General features: G+C 45.4%; 1 protein-coding gene across 3 annotated transcripts; it reads right to left on the minus strand.

Moving 5' to 3' along the window:
• Positions 1-733: 733 nt before the first annotated feature.
• On the minus strand, positions 734-22,522 carry LOC144198943 (gamma-aminobutyric acid type B receptor subunit 1-like). Of its 3 annotated transcripts, none has more exons than XM_077720206.1 (24): positions 22,225-22,522; positions 20,443-20,529; positions 20,285-20,349; positions 20,080-20,218; positions 19,725-19,910; positions 18,347-18,364; positions 16,537-16,697; positions 12,669-12,803; positions 12,381-12,551; positions 12,196-12,297; positions 11,607-11,672; positions 11,344-11,535; positions 8,958-9,203; positions 8,817-8,880; positions 7,107-7,184; positions 5,327-5,477; positions 5,099-5,231; positions 3,952-4,068; positions 3,769-3,873; positions 3,226-3,319; positions 3,002-3,129; positions 2,793-2,921; positions 2,368-2,511; positions 734-2,297 (listed from the first exon to the last, which is right to left on the minus strand). In XM_077720206.1, the coding sequence occupies exons 2-24, from the start codon at positions 20,519-20,521 to the stop codon at positions 2,046-2,048; spliced, it is 2,955 nt and encodes a 984-aa protein (XP_077576332.1). In that variant the 5' UTR covers positions 20,522-20,529; positions 22,225-22,522; the 3' UTR covers positions 734-2,045. The 3 variants fall into 3 exon arrangements, with proteins under 3 accessions (XP_077576332.1, XP_077576331.1, XP_077576333.1); XM_077720205.1 differs by having other exon boundaries at positions 3,769-3,879; XM_077720207.1 differs by lacking the exons at positions 19,725-19,910; positions 20,080-20,218; positions 20,285-20,349; positions 20,443-20,529; positions 22,225-22,522 and adding an exon at positions 18,895-19,038 and having other exon boundaries at positions 3,769-3,879.
• Positions 22,523-22,873: the final 351 nt, after the last annotated feature.

Raw genomic sequence — 22,873 nt, forward strand, 5'->3', positions numbered from 1 at the left:
TATTGTTTTAAACTGTTGGAGGCTAACTGGCGGACGAGCTAATTACCCATTAGAAACACCCGAGTTTGTTTTCAAATAGAAAACGCGTGTTTTAATATGACTTCTGAAACGCTGGCCAGTAAATTTAAGAAAAGTACCAAGTCGTTTCTGTATCTTTAAGCGGAACGTTTCGACGAGCCTTCGTTTTGGTATCTTTAAGCTAAAAGTTCTGACGAACGAAGCTTTTCAATTTCACAAAGCACCTTACGCTACCCACAGCTAGCCCGTTCAGCTAACGAAGCAACCGTGCAGTTTTGACGACATGTAAACATTTACTCAACGTTAAATGCAAGGTTGGATGATGGATGCGTGTATTTAAAGTACAATGGGATTCAAACGAACTATGAAAAAGGGTTAATACATCGTTAATTTAATTATTACAAACGAGTGTCAACTTACCACAAGTTGAGAAATGGCGCCAATCGATGTCGTCACACGCGCAGTGCGTTCTGGGATACGTAGTCTGACCGAGGGTTTGGCTCTGTTGCTTTGTCAAGTTCTTTAGATACTATTGTCGTTCAATATCTTTTGGGATTTTTTTTTAAATGATTTATTTTTTTGTGTATTCCATTTTTTTCCAGATTTGAAGAATATCTTACATAAAATGTTTTTAAACCCCACAAAATAGGAGTATATCAGATGATTAGGCGTGTCCAAAATAACCGTAGTGGCATCTAGTGGACAATTCAGGTGATACAGTTAAAGTAAAACCTTTAATGGAAGTCACATAGTTGCCTACACATTTGAAATATATGAACATTTATGATTTGATACAATAGAATGAGTACAAATATGACCTCTTTCACAAACACCTGCCTACATGTGCAAGATTTGAACAGAATACTTTTCTGCATTCATATGACGTACTTTTTCCGAGACGACGTAATATAACTCCGCTATTCATAAATATGTATAAATATGGCCTATTCATTTCAATCTCATAACCACTTGCGCACCCTGAGCTAATGTGGATTGTAATAACGGTATTTGACTCAAATCAAATAACAATAATCATTATCATCCAAGCTGTGCTTTATCGCGTGAACGCGTCACCGTACCAAAAAAATAAACATTATCAAAGATGAAATGGAAAAAAAACAATCGTGAAATAAAAAACACAAACATTTTGTCATACCACATTAAAAAAATAAGTGCTGTAAAACTGTAAAACTTTGCGTGAAAGCGCATGTCGTCGTGTTACTTCAATTGTGCTTGTGTTCTTAATTTATGTACACAAAGTCCAAAGTAGTGGATAGCGCATGCACATAAACGTCAACTCACGGCTAACCAAAGTGTCTTGTATGCTTGTGGGCGGGGCAAGGGGGCGTGTTCACAATGGGGACCGCCTTCCCCGTCCAAAGAGACAATGTCAACCAGAGTACAAAAGGTCAGGGGAGTCGGAGAGATGCTTGCCGTTGCCGTGGTGACCGTGGGCCGCCGCTGGCAAAAAGGCAGTGTCAGTCAAGGTGGGGAAATGGGGGCGGGGCTTAACTTCAAAATCATTCGACAAAAGGCGAGTGCAACACAAAATACGGGACGCACAAAACAAACTTTGCAATACGGATACACAGAAGAGACATTCGCGCGTTTACTTCGACGGCCACGGACATCCGATCCGTCCCAATATTTGTGGAAAATAATCTGAAAAATATTTGAAAGATATGTTTTTCCCCCAAGAGATCACATTCTAATACGGAGTGGATTGAGTTGTAATTTGATGGGAAAACCAATCCATTCGAAGAGGGAGGATTCACACTTTGTGCAATCATCAATTTAAAAGTAGAAATGAGCATGTTTTTTTAAAATGTACTACTCTCATAATAAAATGGGAATTCACGCTAAGTTAATAGAAATAACTGAGATGAATGGCCATTCATTTCAAATTCATAACTAGTAGTGGATTTGTTCAACATACCGCCATATTGGATGATCGACGGATCGGACGTCTGACGCCGTCAACGGACCCGAAACGGGAGCCTTGGCCTTGGCCCCGCCCCACCCCGCGGCTACTTGTAGAGGAGCGGAATCTGGCTGTTGTGACAATGGTTGCGGCTCATCTTGCTCTCGGCGGGGTAGAGGTTGGACGAGTTGGAGAAGGAGGCCGGCATCGAGTGGTTGTCGGCACCGGGGTAGCCGGGCGGCGGCGCCAGCGGCTGGGCGTTGTGGTTCTGGTTGTGGCCCGCCGACGGGCGCCGCCGGCTGCGCAAGGCTTGCCGCTCGGCCAGCTGGTTGCGCAGGGCTGACACGCGTTCTTCTTTCTGAAAACCGGACGGTAGAAATTAATACAAAATATATATTGTAAGGGGCATTTTTGTTGTTGTTTCTGACTTCCTGTATGATCTTTTGGAGCTCGCGGTTCTCGCGCTCCAACTGTCGCGACTTCTCCTCGTCGTTGTTGTTGGTGGACGAGCCCGTCTTCAGCGTGTCCTGCTGCTCCGACTGCCACTCGCCGCGCGTGATCAGCCGACGCATCTGAGCACATTTGCTCATTTGAGGACATTTTTGCACACCGTCCAGTAAGTATTATTCAACTTTTGACGTTAAATAGACCATTGATAGTCCGGAAAACGGAGTCAATGTAAATTGAGGCATCAGCTGCGTTGATAGGACATTCCAGGAGGTGGCACTGTTTCCTCACTACAGAAACTCAGTACTATATATTATTCCCATTTATTTATTGGATTGCCTATATTTTTCCCCTTTTTGGAACATAAACACATTGCTAACTCTACTTTATCCACCCTGAAGGTTACCTTGGGCACAAAGAGCACCACCAGCGTGATGTAGGCGGAGAAGACAATGGCCAGAGCGGCAAAGGCGAAAGAGGCGTCTTGCTGCGACGACAGGATCATGGTCACCGGCGCCGTGATCAAGCACAGCACCTGCGCCCACCCCCCGTCACACGTCGCCGTTAGAGAGCCCGCCTTAAAGCCGGGCGCCAGAGGGACGCGGCGAAACTCACCGCTACGTTGTAGATGGCCATGCCCACCGCCCGGTGGTCGTTGATCTTCTCCGTGGACACCGACTTGGTCTCGTAGGCCAGGAAGATGCCCAGTAGGAGCAGGAGACCCTTGTAGCCGTAAACCACGCCTTGGGATATTATGTTGAAATGGACCAAATTTGAAATGCGGACACGTCAGAATTCAAGTTTCCGGAAGAAGAAAAATGCAGAAGTAAATAACGTACCGAGCCAGGTGTTCATCTTCTCCGAACTGCAGTGCTCCAGCAGAGGCTGGATCAGGACGTCCAGGTCCACTTTTGGGGCTTCTCGGGTGAATTTCTGCCAGATCCAAAAAAAAAAAACGTCTCCAAAACTCGTTCAAATATGCATCCAAAAACATTGGGGTCAATAAAAGAAAATGCGACTTCACTTATCGCAAATTCACTCCTGCGCAATTTTTTTCTAACATTAACTATTTTTAAACATTTATTAACTTTCATAAAAATGTGAAAATCCCATGCTGAAACTTGTAAGCTGGCTATTAATTATGAATTAGTCTTACTTCACAAATTTTCAATGATCGCGGCCATGTTTGTTCTACATAAAGTGCGATATTCGAGGGATTACTCAAAAATACTCAATAGACAGAGTCAGAAAATGCCAGAAAAGATGGAAATGTATGAACAAGAACGTTTTAAAAGACAGCATTTCCAAATGAATGGATATTAAATAAAGAAAAAAGTTTAAAAAAGAATGTATTTGAAAGGCAAAATGGCCAACTGACTGACCTCCACCGTAATGTGAAGCGGGTCCACGATCTGCCAGATGACCAAGGACAGAAAGTCCACGGCCAGGAGGACGCCCACCGTGGCGTACAGCTTCCACGGCTCCAGCTGTTGCTGAAGCAAAAGCGCCCGTCGTCAATTGTCGTGGACATTTAAGGACGGATTCCCGCCGGGTCGCTGCCTTACCTTCTTCTTCTCTTTCTTCTCGTCCTTCTTGGTGAAGAGGGTGTGGACCCACCAGATCTTGGTGAACATGCTGCCGTAGGCCAAGCTGAAGCCCAAACCCAGCAGCCACAGTCGAAACTGCCCACAAAAAAAGACACATTGTTTGTTTTTCTTCCACAAAGAAGAAACCCCGGGGGCGCCGATATCGTTTGGCGCTTCCAAATACGAAGCTTGGTGTTGTCGCTAAGCCCAAAGGTGGGCCGGGCCGCCGATGACACCTCGGAGGGAAAGCAATTTTTCTTTTATTGCGCTTACACATTTTCCAAAGGGCAAAAAGAGATAGATTAATGTGGCAATAACATTCTTAACATAGAGCAAATCCATCTGGATTAAAAACATTAAAAAGTCATCATTTATAGCTGCAAATATCGCCGGCTTCCGAGATATGCAGAAAAAGAAAGTTGGGGAAGAATGTCCGCGGTAGAGAGACGCACAAAAAAAAAGCCTCCAATTGAACGTAAAGTGGACCATTTTGTTTTAAAGAAGCCATTTGAACCTGCCGGCGTCCGTTTACAATCGGAGAAGAAAATTCGGCCCCCGACATCCGTTTCATTTAATGACATGAAATTTGGCAGACATGTCCGTTGTAGAAATGCGCACAAAAAAGCCTCAAGAAGCCATGCCGTCAATCAAGCGAGAAGTCAGCCATTTTGTTTTAAAGCAGTCATTTTAACCAGCCAATACCAGTTTCAAATAGACAAAAAAATTCAGCCCCGGACACCAGTTTCATGAAATGACGTGAAATCGGGTGGACATGACCATCAAAACCAGGCGCACAGAAAAAAGCCTTAAGAAGCCATGCCGTCAATCAAACGTAAAGTCAGCCATTTTGCTTTAAAGCAGCCATTTCAACCAGCCAGCACCCTTTTCAAATGAACTAAAAAAATTCAGCCCCAGACACCAGATTCATCCAAAGATGTGAAATCTGGCGGACATGTCCGTCGTAGACGGGCGCACAAAAAAGCCTCAAGAAGCCATGCCGTCAATCAAACGGAAAGTCGGCCATTTTGCCTTAAAGCAGCCATTTCATTTTGTAGCATGAAATTGTCCGTCTCAACCAGGCACAAAATGGAGGGGGGCAAGTGTTGAAAGTGTGCATTTTGCTGACCTGGCAAACGACGGGGAACTGCGATCGATGCACGTGATGGCCGTCGATGCCCAGCGGGAAGACGGCGGCCAGCGCCATCATGCAGCCCGCCGCCGTCATGTTGTTCAGGTACGGTTGCGAGTTCTGGATGTAGCTGCATAAAAAGAAGGAAAGAGAGAAAGTCAACCAAAGTGCAAAGCTAGAAGAAGAATTAAAGCCCACAGACAATAAAAAGAAGCCGGTTCTTACCGCACGTTTCCGTTGTAGATGTTAAAGGTGAGGCAGACGATGCCCAGCAGGATGCCCAGGCCGGCGAATACCGACACGGCGGCAAACAACTTCTGCGACAGGAAGCGGTACTCCTCCTCCACCACCGTGCGGTCGGCCGGAGGCCCCGCCCCTAAAGCCACGGCAGACGGCGGACAAAAAAAAACAGACCCAAAAAAAATCCACATCAAGTCACCCCTAAAAACAAGAAATGTTCCAAAAAGGACAGGAATTTGTTCATTGGCAACAACAAAGAAAGGGGGGAAGAAATATCAAAATATCAGTCGAAATGTATTCTGCCATTTTTTTCATGATTTAATATCTGCATTTTGAAGGGAAATAATTTGGTTTAAATGTATTTTTTGAAAGAATATTAACAAATATATCAATGTATTTGTTCAATGAAAACTAGAAATTAAAAAGGTCAATTTCTTAAATAGAAAGAGATCCAGAATCATGTATGACTTTAGTCATTGGCGTGCATATTTTTCTTTTCTCATATTTGCTTTGGGATAAGAATCAAGTCGGAAGAATGAGAAATTCCAGACATTTTTTTTCATTTGATGCAAGAAACAGTAAACAGACAGATAACCGTGTGTGTGTGTGTGTGTGTGTCAGAAAGAAGGAGGTTGATGCTGTGTGTGTGTGCGTGTGTAGGCAGCAATGTGTCAGATGTCAGCGTCGGTCGGTGTCAGGCGTCAACGGCTCGCCGCCCTCCCGCGGCTCGTCACCGCGGCAACGCGGCCCGCCGTGTCTCAGAGGCGCCATCTGTCTGACGGCCGCCTGACAAAATACGCCAGCCACGTGACGGACAAACGGACGGGAGGAAGGACGGCCCACCAAGACCATTTTTTTTTTAAGTCCCAAGATACCATGGTCCTGTCAGATATGGACATGGATGTCAATTTCATTTTTCATGCTAGTCCAACATCCACATATTTTTTGGGTGGGGTGGCATCCCTGGTGGTTACAAAATAGGATGGTTTAAAAAGGATAAAAAAAAAATACATTTAAAATAAACAAAAAAACTGAATGTTTCATGTTGCTTTTTAAAAATGGAAATGTCAATACATCCTTTGTACTAAGAATTAGTTCACTCATTTAAAAAGGGAAAAATAGTGCCTATTTTCTTTCAACAATACAAAAGAACATTTTTAAAAATCAATGAAGTTTTTTCCAATTAGTTGTATTCTTTTGTATTTACCCAATCAAAACAAGTTAAATAAAAATACAACTGTTGTTTACAAAAGTTTTTTCCTCGTTCATTTTCCTATGAATATGACGAATAAAAACTTACATTTTCAGACTATTAAGCTCCCGCAAAGGTCAAGTTTTATCTGAATTATTCATTAACGATGAAAATATGTTTCAAGTCATTCGCTAATGAGGTGTCAATAAATCGTCATTTAAACTGCAAATGCTGGCTACTTTTATTTCCATTAATAATATATTTTTCTTCTATATTTTTGTTTCTGCAGTTGTTGCTTTGTGTGAGTTTTCCCCACGCGAGACAAATAAAAAGCGCGTGCGTTCTACCGTCTAGTGTCCTCCATTTAAAAAAAGGTGGAGAAAAAAGGAGGGAGGGGGAGGAGGAGGGCACATGAGAAGAGTGTTGCCATGGCGACGGCGCTGGGTAACAGTTGCCACAGCGATTAGAGGAGAACCGACTTTGAGTGGTTGTTAGGGCGACCGCAAAAAGAAAAAAAAAACGAGAAAAAAAGGAAAGAAAAGACAGAAATAAAGGAAGCAAAGATGCACTGACCGATCCACACGTCGTTGCCGAACCACGACAAGTTCTTCTGCGAGCTGTCGTAGTAGCCGATCTTCTTGTAGCTGCCCCCTAGTGGACGCAACACACAAAAGACAAAGGCAAATGATATTTTTCATCTTTTACTCACTCATTAAGACTTTCCCTGGTGCAGCTATAAAAGGTCTAAAATTCAAAAAAGGCAGTCAGCGGACGTGATTTTAGACCACTGGTGTCAAAGTGGCGGCCCGGGGGCCAAATCTGGTCCGCCGCATGATTTTGTGCGGCCCGGGAAAGTCAATCATGAGTTTCTGTTTTAGGATCAGATTAAAATGAATACGAGTATAGACTTATATTACATTTCCTAATTTTCCCCCTTTTAAATCAATAATTGTATTTTTCATCCATTTTTTCCTGTGTTTTTAGGTCAAAAATCATTTTGTAAAATCTAAAAATATAAATAAAAAAAGCTAAAATAAACATTGTTTTAGATCTATAAAAAACGGAATATTCAGGGATTTTAATCCAGTTCTTTTAATCCAATTATTTAAAAATAATCTAAATATTCGATCTAACTCATAAAATGGATCCACATAAAATGGATGAGGTTAAAGCAGCCTGCAAACCAACCCGAGTCTGACACCCTTGATTTAGACTAGCTTGCTATTGCTCGGCGTCACCAAGATGGCCGAAATCCCTCCCATAAGACGCCATCGAGATGACTGCCTCTCTCTCTCTCTTTCTCGCTCGCCCATTGTACAATCTCGAGTGCTTAATTGAAATTGATAATTGCAGCAGAATAATTTCTATTGGCCACCATTGGCCGATTTAGGGTCCGGTTCCCAATTCCGTAACGGATATTTCCGAAAATGGAACGCCGACCGTCTAATAATGCCCAAGCACTCCAAAGACATTCATATTGCCTTTTTTTCTGCCACTTGAAGAGCAATTCAGCAGGAGGAAAATCTTCTTTTTTTTTTTTTTTTTTGAATTGGCAAAGACGCTTCTCGGCTTTGTGTGTCTTCCGTAATTGCGGCGGACGTGCTCGGCGCGCCGTCGGGCGGGATTAGCGCGCCGATGGACGGTCACTCTTAAGGACTTTGAAGGATGAGCATGATAATGATGATCATCATTCAAGGAAGGAGGAGGAGCCTCCTGAAAAAGGTCATTGGGGCGGCGCACACAAATGACCCCACACCCCAAAAAGGCGTGGCCAAGAAGCTCATTAGTATTCCCGGTCGATCAAGACCGCCACGTTAGCTTCTTTGTCTTTTCTGTCACCTAGGTTTTCACTCTTAACTCTTTCACTGCCGGTACAAGTTTAAGATTTGTTAATAAGCACGCGAGTCACGTAACGTACAATTTAAAGCGTAAAGAGGACCGCCATTTTGTTGCACGTTTGCCCCATACGTTAATTCGTAGCAGAGTTAGTAAATGAAGAGAACATTATTATTATGCCAAGTTATTTATTACATTTCTCTAGACAGATTTGCAATTGCGAGAGTTGCTAATCAGCCCACCTTATTAAATCACATTTAGATTTTAGAAGCCATTTTGATTCTGTTGCGGAAATTGAATTTTAGCCTCAGAGGGTTAATAACGTCTTAATGCTCTCTACGTTATATCGCAGGTTTTAAAGTGGCGGCCCGGGGGCCAAATGTGGCCTTTTCATCCATTTAACTTTTTAAAGACCATGGATGGAGACACAAATGGAGGCTAACGTACCTTGTAGCTGTTCGATGAGTGTCATGGCCATCCTGGAACCCTGGGCGTCAAACACCACCTGGCCCTAAAGCCAAAGAAAAGAGCCAAATTATAACCCCAGAGAGGAAAGAGAGAGAGAGAGAGGGAGGCAAGCTCCTTTACCGAAACGCCCTCGAAGGAGCTGGTGTTGAGCGCCCGGTAAATCTCGGAGGTGATGTCCTTGTTGTTGTAGTTGAAGTCCTCCAGCCGCCGTCCCTTGGCCTTGAGCGGCGCCACCGTCTTGTTGAGGGCCAGCGCCAGGGCCCAGACGGCGTCGTAGGCCAGGGGGGCCTCCTGGAAGCCCCCCGTCTCCTCCGGGTTCATGCCGCCCAGACGGGACATCAACGAGCCCAAAAACTCTTGCGAAGTCTGAAGGGACACAAAAGGACACGTTAAAAGAGTCGTCACTCGGGAGAATTCCGGATTTGGCCAACATTTACGGACTATTCAAGTGCATTTAAGAGTAGTTTGCTAATATTTAGCATCGATTCAAAGACTTAGCTAACATTTAGCATCAATTCAAAGACTTAGCTAACATTTAGCATCAATTCAAAGAGTAGTTAGCTAATATTTGGCATCAATTCAAGGAGTAGTTAAGCAAATATTTAGCATCAATATTAAGAATAGTTAGCTAATATTTAGCATCGGTTCAAAGAGTAGTTATCTTAAAAACAAAATGACCGACAAAAATAATCATGAAACTTAAGTCGTAATACTCCAAAATGTCACAAGAAAAAAAGTACTTTTGATAAAATATAAAAAATGTCAGTGGTAACATTGTGAGAAAGTCATAAAACGATAAGAATAAAGTCCTCATGGATATATACAGAATATTTTGTACTGTATAGATAATTGGAGGCCACAAAAAGCATAGATGTTGCAGCTGGCGGCCATCTTGGGTAGGGCCCTTGAGAGCTAAATCTTGAAGAAACTATATTTGTCCCCCCCCCCCCCTTATCTCTCCCAAGTACCAAAGACGTCACATAACGCCTTATCAAAATGTCTGCGACATTAACGTTGAATTAATGGTCTCGACTTCACCAAGACTCAACGTTATTAACGCGGCCATTTTCCCACGGGAGCTAAGGCTAGTTTGCCCGTAGCCAACCATAAATCAAGCGTCTGCTTACCAAAAGTTGAAAGCATCTCCCGCTGGCGAAATCACGGTTTGCCGTACTTCCCGTTCGTTCATTTGGCAAGCTCGGAATTGGCACATTTTTGTGTGGCGGCGCCGCCGCGGGCGGCGTGATAGCGCCTCACTTTTATACGGCGAGGTGGAATTTTTTTAATGAACGGGACTCGTCACAGGCCGACGGGAAGCGCTGGCGCAGGCTTTTTCCCCGGGGACGGTTCTGCGCTAATCTGTCGTCGCACGCCGCCGCTCGCGGACCGCCTAATTGCTCGCCGTCGTCTCTAAGTTCCGTCGGCGGCGGCGGCAATCGCCGGGGGCTGGTTTGCGCCCGGAAACAAGCATGCGGGGAGGGGGCGCGGGTGTTTTGGTTTGGAACTTGTTCAGACTCCACGCACGGCGCTAAAGTGACGCTTTGTCGATAAAGTTGGATGGATTGGCGTTAGCGCAAAGCATTTTCTCCTAGCGGCGCTTTTGCACGTTTTGACGCGCTTGTCGGCAGCAACTTTTCTTCAAATCATTTGAATACTATGGAAAGATAGCTTGAATCATCCAAAGTATTGGCCAACTAAAATTGATGCTAAATGATAGCTAACCACTCTTCAAATTGATGCTCAATATTAGCTAAATACTATTAGAACCGATGCTAAATATTAGCTAACTACTCTTAGTGCCACTTTTAGTCATTTTTCTTAAAAATAACTTTACGACTATCATTCTTTGTAACGATTACAACTTTAATGGCAGATTTTAGTTCATAATATCAAGACTATTTTAAAAAATGACTTATTTTCCGGCAAAATCAGGTTATATAACGTAGTATTACCACTTTAATCTCACAATATATGACTTTACACTGGTGATATCAAGACTTTAATGCAGTCGTTTGACGATCCAAAAAAAAAAAGAAAGAATTCTCCCTGTTAATCTATTTGCAGTTGTTTTTTGGTCGATTTTGGGAAAGGATTATGTCACCCATCTGAGCACGACGTCCTATCCCCCCCCCCCCCCCCAACCCCCCCCCCCCCCCCCCCAAAATCTGGTCACCCCAGTTAAGAGGCTTTGGACCACATCCGTACCGAGACAGAAAAAAAATGCTGACAGGGAAAAAAAAGCAAACAAAAAACGACGGGGAAAGTGCGGCGACGAGCGCCCCCCCGCCCGCCCACCACGTGTGGAAATCCGCCTTCCTTCCAACGAGGAGATTTAGCCAACATATTGTTGATCGAGCGCTCCGAATATTTATCGCCGCCGCCGCCACCGTGAAAATCTGGAATAAATTTAGCGGATAAACGCTCGCCGCGGGTGCGAAATTTCCAGAAAAGGAGACGTATCTTTCGACTTTCTTTTCCCCCTCCGGCGGTCCGACGGCGTACGTACCATGTTGGAGACGCCGCGCACGGTCTCGGGGTTGAGCATGACGATCTCGGTGGTGACGTGTCCCTCCACGGCCTCCGTCAGGTTGTCCACGCTGCAGTTGACGGCCGGGTCCTTGATCTTGAACCAGTTGTCGGCGTACCAGCCGATCAGGAACCACACGTACTTTTTCCCGTAAAGCTTCTCCTTGAAAACCTGCTGTCGATGCCGATGTGACGTGGTCAATGGCGAGTCCATTAGCACGAAAGCCAATCAGAAATGGTCACCTCGCAAAAGACCTTCCTGGCTTCCGTCTCGTAGAAGAGACCCACGATGATCCGGGCGTCCTGACGCTGTCAAACAAACATAAATACCATCGTCATCGGTCATCATCCTAAAAAAACATTTGCTAATTAGCGGTAACAAACATTTATGGTGAAAATAACGGCAGACTTGAGATTATTTGGCGCTCCCAATCAAAACGGATTGGACGCCAAGCCCCGTCCATGGTTGGTTGAGTTAAAAGGTTAAAAAAAATCGAAACCATCCGTCATGATTCAATAAACCACGCTATCTTAATTTGTCGTGATTAACCAACAATGCCATCTTAATGTGAGGCAATCAATAAACAAAAAAAAGTGCACTCGAAAAATACCGTCCTACTGGAGAAGACGTTTTCGAAGCGTGGCGTTTCAAAAGCGCGGGCGCATCTCATTAAGGCGGCAAATTAATTTCTGCCAACTGGCGTCGGCGCTAATGATATTTACAGCTGCCGCGGCGGGAAAGGAAACGGGAGGAAGGAACGAGAGGAAGGAGCGTCCGTCTGGAAAGGCAGCCAGCGGTGGACAGCTGAAGAGAATTTTTCATCAAAGGCACCTTGAGGTTCTTGACAGCCACGGCCGGGTCGCTCAGGAAGCTCTGACGGACGCTGATCTCGATGCCGGCCTCCTTCACGCGTTGCTCTAGGTCGTCCAGAGTCTCAAAACAAAAAAGGAGGAGGACATTTTAGAGGGCCTGCCGACTCCGCCTTTGGTGCGCCGGGGGCGGGCGTGGCCACCCACCGAGGTGAAGACTTCAGTGGTCTGCTGGATGGTGGCGATGCGGGTCCACTTCCACTTTTGGAACAGCTGCACTCGGGTGGGGTTGTGCAGCGTGGCCGACGGGTGCGTCCGGAAGAAGGTGGGGAAGCGTTGGCGGTTGGACAGCGCCGGCGAGCTGGAGCCGTAAGATAGCTGCCAAGAGGGGGGGGGGAGGAGAGGCCGTCGGCTCGGGTGGTCCATTCACGGAGAGAGCGCCGGCCATCGACGGCCCACCTCCCGGCTCCCGAAGGCTCCCCGTCCTCGACTCACCACGATGAGGTTCCACATGCGAGCCGCCTCGGCCACGATGGTGGAGACGCCGCTGCAGCCGGGCATCAGCACGATCTTGATGGGCTCCGTGTAGAGGAGGTCGTACAGCAGCTTGGTGGACTCGCCCGGGTCGCACTGCAAATGCCGCAAAAGCCGCAAAAATGGCGTCAAGCAAGACAAAAAAAAACAATGTAAAAGTCGACTTTTTGACAGCCTTCAATCAAGTTTTATATAAAAAAGGAATGTTGGTTTGAATTTCCTGACGCTGGATTCAAATCATCTCATTTACATTCATTCAAATGTAAACTATTTGTTTTTTTTCTCACATTTAATTGTCAATTAAAACAGTGCATTCTTCTGTTCTTTGGTGAATTCCAAAATATAAACAATCATGATTATCGATATATTCATTTTTTTTAATGAAAAGGGGAAATACATTTGTTGTGCTATTTTTAGGAAAATGAACCCTTTTTACTTATTTTAATTGTAAATATTCCTAGCTTCTCCTTTTGAATTCCAAAATACAAATGTCACTGATTATTTACTTTGTATATATTTATAAAAAATATATTATTTAATGAAAAAAAAGGGAAAATATATTTTTTGTGTCAATTTGATTTTTTTGAAGCTCAGAAAAACATCATATTTTGATAATTAGTATAGTGTAAGGAGAATTTTTTCCAGCACCTATTTCTACAATCAATCACTTTCCGCCATTGACAGCGACGGGCGCCGCCCACCCGCCCGCCCTCCCTCCACGTGGCGCGACATCCCACTCCACGTGATAGCGCTTAACGATCCATATTTCCGTCAGAAACATGCATCAATTACTCGTATTTGAGCTGGGCGTGAGTGACAGGCAAGGCGTCCAAAATCCCGCCCTCCCCCCCCGCCCGTCAGTCACGCCTAAACGCCAGCGTGGTGACGAGCGCCGTGACTCACCCCGCCGGCCAAAATCGACGGCGGCGGAGACGGGTTTCCTAATTGGAGACGCTCGTCTCTTTGCGGCTAACGAGCCACGGCGCTTCCACGTCCTTCCTTACTTTTGCCGCAGCCATAAAGGGCAAATGGCGATGGCGGCGAGGAGGCGAGGAGGAGGCCAAGGCAAAAAGGAGCACCTGCTCCTTCTAATGAGCCGGAGGGGAGGAAAAAAAAAAAAAAAAGAAAGTATGGTCCACCCTGACGTTTCCGCCGCGCAAAATAGCTGAGGGGAAGGAAGTTTCTAATTAAATTGGCAAGCGGGCTCTGGCGGAACCTTGAATTGATCATCAAATATGCCATTTACAAAAATAAAAAACATTTTTTAAAATGCCCTGCTGGTTTTGCATCTTTAAATTGACCCAAAACGGCGGATTTGGGGGAAAATGTTTGTGTTTAACTGACTGGATTTCAAGTCTTGTTATGACAATGGTGGCCACCTGATTTCCAGTCATTGTTAGTTTTTGGTTCCATTGAAAAGGGGCCGCATGCAGGTGTAAAATGGCTGCTTAAAAAATAAAATGGCCGACTTTAGGTTTGATTTAGGGTAGGGCTTCTTGAGGCTTTTTTGTGCGGCCGGTCACGATGGACATATCCACCAAATTTCATGGCAATAAATTTAACTGGTGCCGGGGGCTGAATTTTTTTGTTCAATTGAAAAGGGCCCTGATGTCCAAAATAGCCATTTACAACAACAAAAACCTTGACTTTAAGACAAAAATATGACACTTTTCTACCAAAAAGCTCATCATTTTTTAGTAAAAAAGAAAAAGTAGTTCGGGGAAACAAATCTAAACTTCAAAAAGGGACTAATTTTGTAAAAAAAATTGGGGGAAAAACAGTCAGTTGTTATTATTGATATATTTATGGAGCTTATCCTTACAGGGCTCGCCCGCCGCTATTTTGGGCAAAATTGATTTCAATTTTTTGAACAGAAAACGTCAGCTATATTCTGGTTTTTAACCTCTGGAACGAAATGTTGAGACAACACAAAAAAGAAGGAGGAGGAGCATCCGTCTCCTTGGCCGCCGCCGCCGCCGCCATCGCTGATTTAACCCTTAATGCTTTGCGACATCCCACCTGGCGCACTCGGAAAAGGCGGCATCTGCGCCGCCATTAATAATTCATCAAAGTCGTCGCCACGGCAACGCTCGGCGCAAACGGAAACGCTCCATCCCGACCGACGGCGCGATACACTCGTGGGCTGCCGTCGACGGCCACGGACGTCCAAACCAAACCAACCTTCCTTCCTCCCTCCCTTCCTTGGCTACCGAAAAAATGATAATTATTGATTTAAAAGGGGTAAAATCAGGACATTTAACGTACATCTATATTCTTCATTTGAATTTGATCCTAAAACTGAAATTGGGAACTCATGATTGACTTTTTTGGGCCGCACAAAATGATGCGGCGGGCCAGATTCGGCCCCCGGGCCGCCACTTTGACAATAGTGGTTTAGACAAAATGTAGTCTTTTCATTTTTTCTCTACAATCTTTTTTTATAACGTCATAATAATTCAATATACGGAGCGATGAGTAAAAAAGTGTTTTTGTTTTATAAAACGAAGCTAACGACTAAAAATTGTCATTTTTTTTAATCTTTTGGAATGAGAAAGGAAAGGCCAATTTCAAGCCATCCCACAATTTCACGGCACCCCCCCCCCCCCCCCCAAGTTGAATTGACGGTGGCGAGCGGACGTCGGCGGCAACGGAAGACATGGGTTTTGTCCTGGGAATCACCGTGGAAACGGCGAGCGGCAAAGCCCCAGGCGCCAACGCCGCTCGCCGTCCGTTTGGCTGTTGCCATGCCGACGGAGAGCGACCGAGCGCGCCAGAGAGAGAACGCTTTGGGCCGTCCCGCCCGAGTCGCGGACGGACGGGAAAGAGACGGACGTCCGCTAACCGGGCGCCGTCGGGGACCGGATGCCGCCTGCCCGCCCGCCAACAAGTGCCACAAATTGGACGCTTTGTCATTTCCAGCGCCTCCCTCCCTCCCTTCCTCCCTCCATCCATCGCAATTTCAAAGGGACCAGACACAAAGAAAAAAAGATAAAAAAAATAGATAGAAAGCAACAAATGACAAAAAAAGTCAAAATTATCCAAAAACTTCACTCGTTGGGGGCAAATGTTCTATTTAAGATAAAGTCCTACATTTACAAATGCATAAAAATGGGGCGGGGGGAATGGTGTAATAATTCTAATAGACTAATAAGACTAGAAAATAAAATAAATGCAAAAAAATATCCATGCATTTAAATGGAAATTTTGAGATTTAATCATTTAATTGTATTTTTAAACATAATGTATTCAAAATAAATGAGCTCAAATAAAAACAAATCTTTTTTCCTTTTTCTAGTTTTTTGTTCCCATCACATCCAATAATTGTATAGGTTAAATTGTCAATATTATATTTTTTTCTCTTTGGGCTCCATTCTTCAAAAGGTCCATTTGAAAAGAAAAGATGAGCGTCGTCCGCGACAGTTACAAGAAATTAGACGTCAATCCTCGTCAATGGCAGACAATGATTCAAACGCACATGGAAAAAGAAATACTTTTTAAAGCATAATTTCTGCTTGATTTCTTTAGAAATGAATTTCTATTTGTCCTAAAGAACGACAACACTAACAATTCACCACATAAAAACAACCCCAATTGGCAAAATTACCCATTTTTTGGTCCTTACGATTCAACAGGGTAAAGTCACTTGACTTTGGCTTTTATATCCATTTGCGTTTACCCTAATGGGCGTTTTTTTGGTTTTGAACGGTCTCGATGGAGCTGGATTTGCGAGTATCTTTGTACTTTCTACTTGGGGACTTGGTTAAGCACCCCGGCGGCCTGGTTAAGATACGACGGGATCTGGGGTCACGTAAGCCGGGAACTCACTCACCATGCTGTCGTAGTGGATGAGCTCCAGTTCGTAGTCGGGCAGGATGTCGCTGCGGTTGTTGACCAGGTCCAACGCCATCTGGGCCGAGGGCATGCACGCCTGGCCGCCGGGCCAGCCGCCGCTCATGGGGAACAGAGCGCCGATGTACAGCTTCTTCTTGCCTGCCGTCGCCGCCACGGTCGCCAAGCACAGCCACCACCACAAAAAAGACACGCTCACGGTTAGAGCCGTCGGCTGCTGCCGCCGACGCCGCCGCCACCACCGCATGGTTCAAACCGTCCGCATGTTTGAGGAGCGCCGCGGGAAGGACATAAAAACGCTAGCGCGGCGAGAAGCGCGGACTACGGCGGAGGCGCCGTCGCCAGCGCGCTTTAAGGCGGCGGTCGCCATGAAGAGGAGGCGGGGGCGCGGGCCCTCCTCATTGGCTACGTAACAGACGGCCAGGGAGAGAGCGAATCAGAGAGAGAGAGAGAGAGTGAGGAGAGGAAAAAAAGAGAGAGAGCAAGAAAGCAAGAGTTGGGAGGGAGGATGCGAGAGAGAGATAGTGAGAAAGAAAAAGAATTAAGAGCGAGCGAGAGTGTAGGTAATAAATAGCAGCAGAAGACAACATCCCAATTCGCTGTTGGTTCGTCACCATGCCGTAAGATGGAGGCCAGAGTTCTAAACCGCCTCCCACCCACCCACGCCATTTGAGCGCTGGAAAAAACCTTTAGCAGACGTCTCTAGTCACTCAAACCACTGACTAGCTCGCTCGCGAGCTAGCTGCTTTTGGCTAACATCGTCCCCCCAAAAAATGCATGCCCAATGATCGAGAGTGGCTTACCGGCCTTCTATGCTTTACAACAGGTGTTAAAGTGGCGGCCCGGGGGCCAAATTTAGCCCACCGAATCATTTTGTGCGGCCCGGAAAAGTCAATGATGAGTGCCGACTTTCTATTTTAGGATGTTTTTACATTTTCAGCCACTGGGGATTTTTGCTCAATGCCAAAAGTGTGCCGCACGCCGTTCCAATCAGGTCGTGGCGAGTCCAAATGGCGCCTGGAGCGCAACCCGCGCTACAACGGGATTGTTTTGTGACACGGATATCTTGAAAACAAAGGGCGACGACGCGGGGCCATATCGTCGGACGACGGTAGCGACTTAGCGGCAACCAGGACTTGATGTTGTACACGAGGAAGACGGGTCGGGCCATACGACAGGCAGGTGGGTGGGTGGCGGGTGGCCAAGCTCTGGCATTTGCCCGTCATCAATTATTCAGCGTTGAACTTTCCGCACCCGCCTTTGTTTAGAAGGACCCCCCCATTAAGCACCTAGCCCCCGACCGCTAACGCGCTTGGATGCAAAGGTTGCGAGGGCGCATCTCGGAACGCTCCAATATTTTATGGCGTTTAGGCGACGTAGACGTCCATTTTTATAGTTTCACGATCATCTTTTCGACTCTATTAAAAATGTATTTATTCTCAATGTTTATAATCAAAATGTCATGACTCATTATTATTAATACTGTTATTGACCCACTCTAATCTTACAAATTGTCAAAAATCGAGAAAGTAAAACTGTTACTTTCATGCTTTTTAATCAATGTAAATATGTCTAAAAACGCATGTATTATTTTTCCAAAGTGACACAACATTACGAAACTCTTGCAATGGAACTCCAACATATAAACAAATGAGACCTCATCTTTAGATTCAAAGCGAGCACTGCCCCCTAGCGGGGAAAATGGCTAAACCTTTGAAAGAAGTGTGCTGCCCCTTGCGGTCACATCTATGCAAGCTGTGAATGATGATTTACATTAGAAAAAGTCTCACCTGTGCTGTTCTTGTCATCTTTGGGAGGCAGAAAGAGAAAGAAAACAGAAGATATGTTATAATGACGTCAACATTATGACTGGCTGCCATTAACAGGGATAGATGGACAGTTTATTTTGGATTGGACGTCTATCACCGTCATTGGCACTACACGATGGGGAAATTATCAACTAAAAATGTAAAGCTACACATTAAAACATTGGGGAAATAATAGCTATGAACTGACATAGAAAACTAAGAACGCCGGCACTTGTTAATGTGACCAGCAGAAGGCACTGTAACCGTGTTCCCATTGAATATGAACCCATCGGTCAGGGGGAAGAAAATAAAAGAGCGAACTCTAGTATGGCTAATGGTTAGCAAGGCGTCCTTAACAACATGATATGTTCGTTCATTGTATCATTTTTAAAATAAACAACACCACACGCGCCGTCGAACAACATTCCTCCTTAATAAAAGTTCATTTTTAAGCTCTTGGAGCGCCTAAACATTAGCTGCGAGTCGGCTAATGTTTCAGCTAATTCTCGAATGCTAGTAGTAATGCGTACCTCGTAACTTTGTCCCTCACTGGTTGTCTTTCTTTCTCGCTCTCCTATTGCCTTTTCTCCTCATTTCTTTGTTTTGTTTTTGTCTTTCCAGTGGCTTGTCGCCTTTTTCTGCACCTCATTGTCGTTAGCGTACTTTCCAGTCCATTTCGATTTTTGTAAAGAAAGAATACTGATTTCCGTCGCACTTGTCTGGGAGGCGGGGCGGGAAATTCGCGCGAGTTTTTTCATTGGACAAACTAAACCAATCAACGTCCCCAAAAAATACCAACCAATAGGCAGCGTATGTGTGTCTCTAACAGGCCTAAACCTATGTTGCTCAGTAACACTGAAGGGGGAATACAATACAAGTAGTGCCCACTAGACGTCACTAATAGTCCCGTTAAATCCACATTACACAGAGATGCCCTTACGTAATGTCACGGATAGAACTATTCTGGATACATATGCATATGTATATAACACACTATGTATATATGTATTATATAATATATCATACACACTAATACACATATATCCATATTTATACATATAGACTTATATTATGAGATATATAGAAAACTATATGTACGTATACATATACATACACGTACTACACATTTAAATTTTGTGTATATATAAGATGGGTGACCAGGATAGGGCTTTCCAAATTGTTCAGGATGACACAACCGACGTTCAAATCGGTACGAGGGCCACTTTATCGGTTGTCTTGGCGACGCTGATAACCAGATGGCGAGCTGGCGCTTTCTTTGATTAAATCCCCATTCAACCACGTCACGTAAATCCGCCAATTCCTTAACGTTATCGACTCGGATCGAAATGACGGGACTCACAGAGGCAGACGGGCTTGGGCGCGTCCCACTTGCCCAACTTGGTGCAGCGGCTGACGTTGCGCCCCTCCATCAGGAAGCCCGAGTGACAGCGGTAGTGCAGCGCCGTGCCTTCCACCGGCGGGCCCGGCGGACGGGCCGTCGCCTGACCGTTCTCCAGCGACGTCCACACGCGAGGACACAGCATGACTGCGGGACAAAAGGAACCGGCTATAGCACTGGTGTCAAGGTGGCGGCCCGGGGGCCAGATCTGGCCCGCCGCATCATTTTGAGTCTGACACCCCTGGGCCATAGGACCCGATTTAGGGCCCACTTTTCCCCCTGCTTGCCAGAGAGAAAGTTTCTTTCGGGCACTTACGGCAACTGCTGTGGCGCGTCATGTCCGTCCACGTGCCGTCGGGCAAGCACTTGCGGACCTTGGGCCCCACGATGACCCGGTTCCCCCGGCAGATGTACTCGATCTCGTAATCCACCGGCAGGATCTGAACGCTGCGGATCTGAACGCGAGAGAGTGTCACTCGCCTCGAATATGATCAATTTGTTCATCACGATTCCAGCCGTACCTGCTCTTGGGTCAGGCCTCTATATCGGATGCCTCCGTCCCTCGGAGGGCGGATGATGGCGCATCCTGGAAGAGGAGAAAAAAAAGGAGTTGGGCTATCTGGGGAAGCCATCGATGGGTCGCCTCAAATGCGAGGTGACAAACGGTTTCACAAATGACCTCCACTGGATGAATTATGGATGGCCGCGTTGAGACGTGGAAGAGCGTGGAGAATCAACAGCAATCCAAGCGCCGACATGGCCCCACCTAACAGACAGTAAAACACATTGACTTTTGCTCAAGAAGTTGGGATTTTGAAAAATACGTTTTTACCGCATAATTGTACCATATTTTACGTCGATTTTTTAAGGAAAACACAAGAGTGAAAAGGACAGAAAGGAAGTAAGGGAATGTCCAAAAATCAGGCGGAAGAGACCTAGAAATTACCAAAAAAACAAGAGGAAAGTTGGCAAAAATGCTTCAAAATCTAGAGCACCGGTGTCAAAGTTGTGGCCTGGGGGCCAAATCTGGTCCGCCGCATCATAATTCATAAGTGCTGACTCTCTCTTTTAGTATATAATTAAAATGAAGAAAATAGATGTATATTACATTTCCTGATTTTACCCCTTTTAAATCAATAATTGTATTTTTTTTGATCCATTTGATCTGTTTTTGGTTCAAAAATCATTTTGTAAAATCTTAAAATACATAAAAAAATACAACAACAGGAAAGGCTCCAAAACTAATGGAAAGAAAATGCACTCTGATAAGACCCAAAAATCAAGAGAAAGGACCTGGAATTGAAGAATAAAAGAATATGGGCGCTCATTCGCCGGCGAGGCAAACGAAACCGTCGCCATTTGTTTCCATAGATAGAAATGGTTGAAGCACACCTCCACGCGGTAGGCAGATGGCGACGGCCACTTTTGTTGGACCACAGACAAAGGGGCAGGCACCGTATTTTTAGACCAGAAAAGCCAGCGTCTCCGACCGACTACGGCCAACGCCGACATTGGCCGCCGCTCGTGAATCACGGCGCGTGACGGGCCCGGGACGGATCAAAGCGGCCGTGGTGGCCTCTGGCTCCAAAAGCAATTAAAGCTCGGACGGCACCCCCCGCGCACTTTGTCGTCTAGCTTTCCTGTCGTCTTGCTGAAATATTTACGCACCTTCAAGTCGCATTTTTTAACCTGCCGTAAGCGCTTTATGGACATTATTTCCACCATCGGGGACAGAATCGGAACGAGAAAAGGATTGACGTCAGTGGCAGGGAAGGAGTTCCGATACAGGATCAGGAAAAGGCCAAAAATCAATTAAGCAAATGATTTTTGAACTAAAAACAGAAAAAAATAGATTAAAAATGACAATGATTGATTTAATAGGGGGAAAATCAGGAAATGTCATATATATTTATACTCTTCATTTGAATTTGAAGCTAAAACAGAATGTCAGCACTCATCATTGACTTTCCCGGGCCGCACAAAATGAGGCGACGGCCCAGATTTGGCCCCCAGGCCGCCACTTTGACACACGTGCGTGTTGTTGAATGGCTGTGTCAGATGTCCCTCAAAAAATCCTCCACCCTCATATCGCCATGCATGACGACACATCGCCATATCAATATCCACATGTCATCCCTCGATAGAGCAGATAAACAGTATCGCTCCTCCTGCCCGCTGTCATGTATCGTATCTGGCATAGTAATTGGACACCGGAAGCTGCATGCGGGGGGAACCGATCGACTGGCATCCATCGGCAAGCTGGTCACGGGGAGGGTGGCACCACCGAACCGAGTCGAGCCGAGTGGAGCCGAGCGGAGCCGAATGAAGCCGAATGGAGCCGAACGACATGACCGCACGTAAACGCAACGCAACGGCGTTCACGCGCGATTGCGGATCGGCCAAACCCAATTGGAATCGAACCTTGTCGAAGACGTCTCACGTCCACATCAAGTCCGCTTACCTTCCTTCCGTCCACTTGCTCCACTTGCAGATGATGACGAGAAGCACAGCGAATCAAAACGCCTGCATTTTTCCTGCTCTTCTTCTTCTTCTTCGCGCTCGACGTCGACAGGCACGCGACAAAAAATAAACAACAAACAAACAAACAAATCAAGAAAAATAAAATGTAAAAAAAAAGAAACGCTGACAACCGCAAAAAGAAATAAAGAAATAAAAGCGACAAATGTCAGACGGCCACTATGTACAACGACGACGAGAAGAGAAGAGGCTCCTCCCTCCTCGACAATCTGGAGCTAATTCGCGTGCGACGTCATCTGGTTGACGCGCGCATGCGCAAGAGGACGACGCGACGTCGAGGTCAAGCCTCCATCTTGGAGCGAACAGAACCATCCACTCACATCAATCACGTCGTATTTTACGTGGAGTAGTCGAAACGGGGACGCAAATAGGCGTCCTTATGTTTGTAAATCAATGTCTGTCGTAAAGGTAGAGCGAATTATGGAATAGAAATGGACGGGGATAGACGTCCAAGTCATTGTGAATGGGACGTTACTCTTCAAAGTGACGTAATTATAACGAATATGATTAAAATATGAAGTGGGGGGAAGAAATTGACACAAAAATAAACAAAGTTTGTAGTCTTAAAACAT

This window comes from Stigmatopora nigra, chromosome 7 (genome assembly GCF_051989575.1).
Source record: "Stigmatopora nigra isolate UIUO_SnigA chromosome 7, RoL_Snig_1.1, whole genome shotgun sequence".
Taxonomy (NCBI): domain Eukaryota; kingdom Metazoa; phylum Chordata; class Actinopteri; order Syngnathiformes; family Syngnathidae; genus Stigmatopora; species Stigmatopora nigra.

Excerpts from the sequence above, each read along its gene's own strand:
- LOC144198943 (XM_077720205.1), bottom strand. The coding sequence starts at position 20,521 with ATGTCGGCGCTTGGATTGCTGTTGATTCTCCACGCTCTTCCACGTCTC. Across the intron at positions 19,911-20,079 it reads GACGCGCCACAGCAGTTGCC|TCATGCTGTGTCCTCGCGTG; the intron begins GTAAGTGCCCGA and ends TTTGTCCCGCAG. Across the intron at positions 12,298-12,380 it reads CCACTGAAGTCTTCACCTCG|ACTCTGGACGACCTAGAGCA; the intron begins GTGGGTGGCCAC and ends TTTTGTTTTGAG.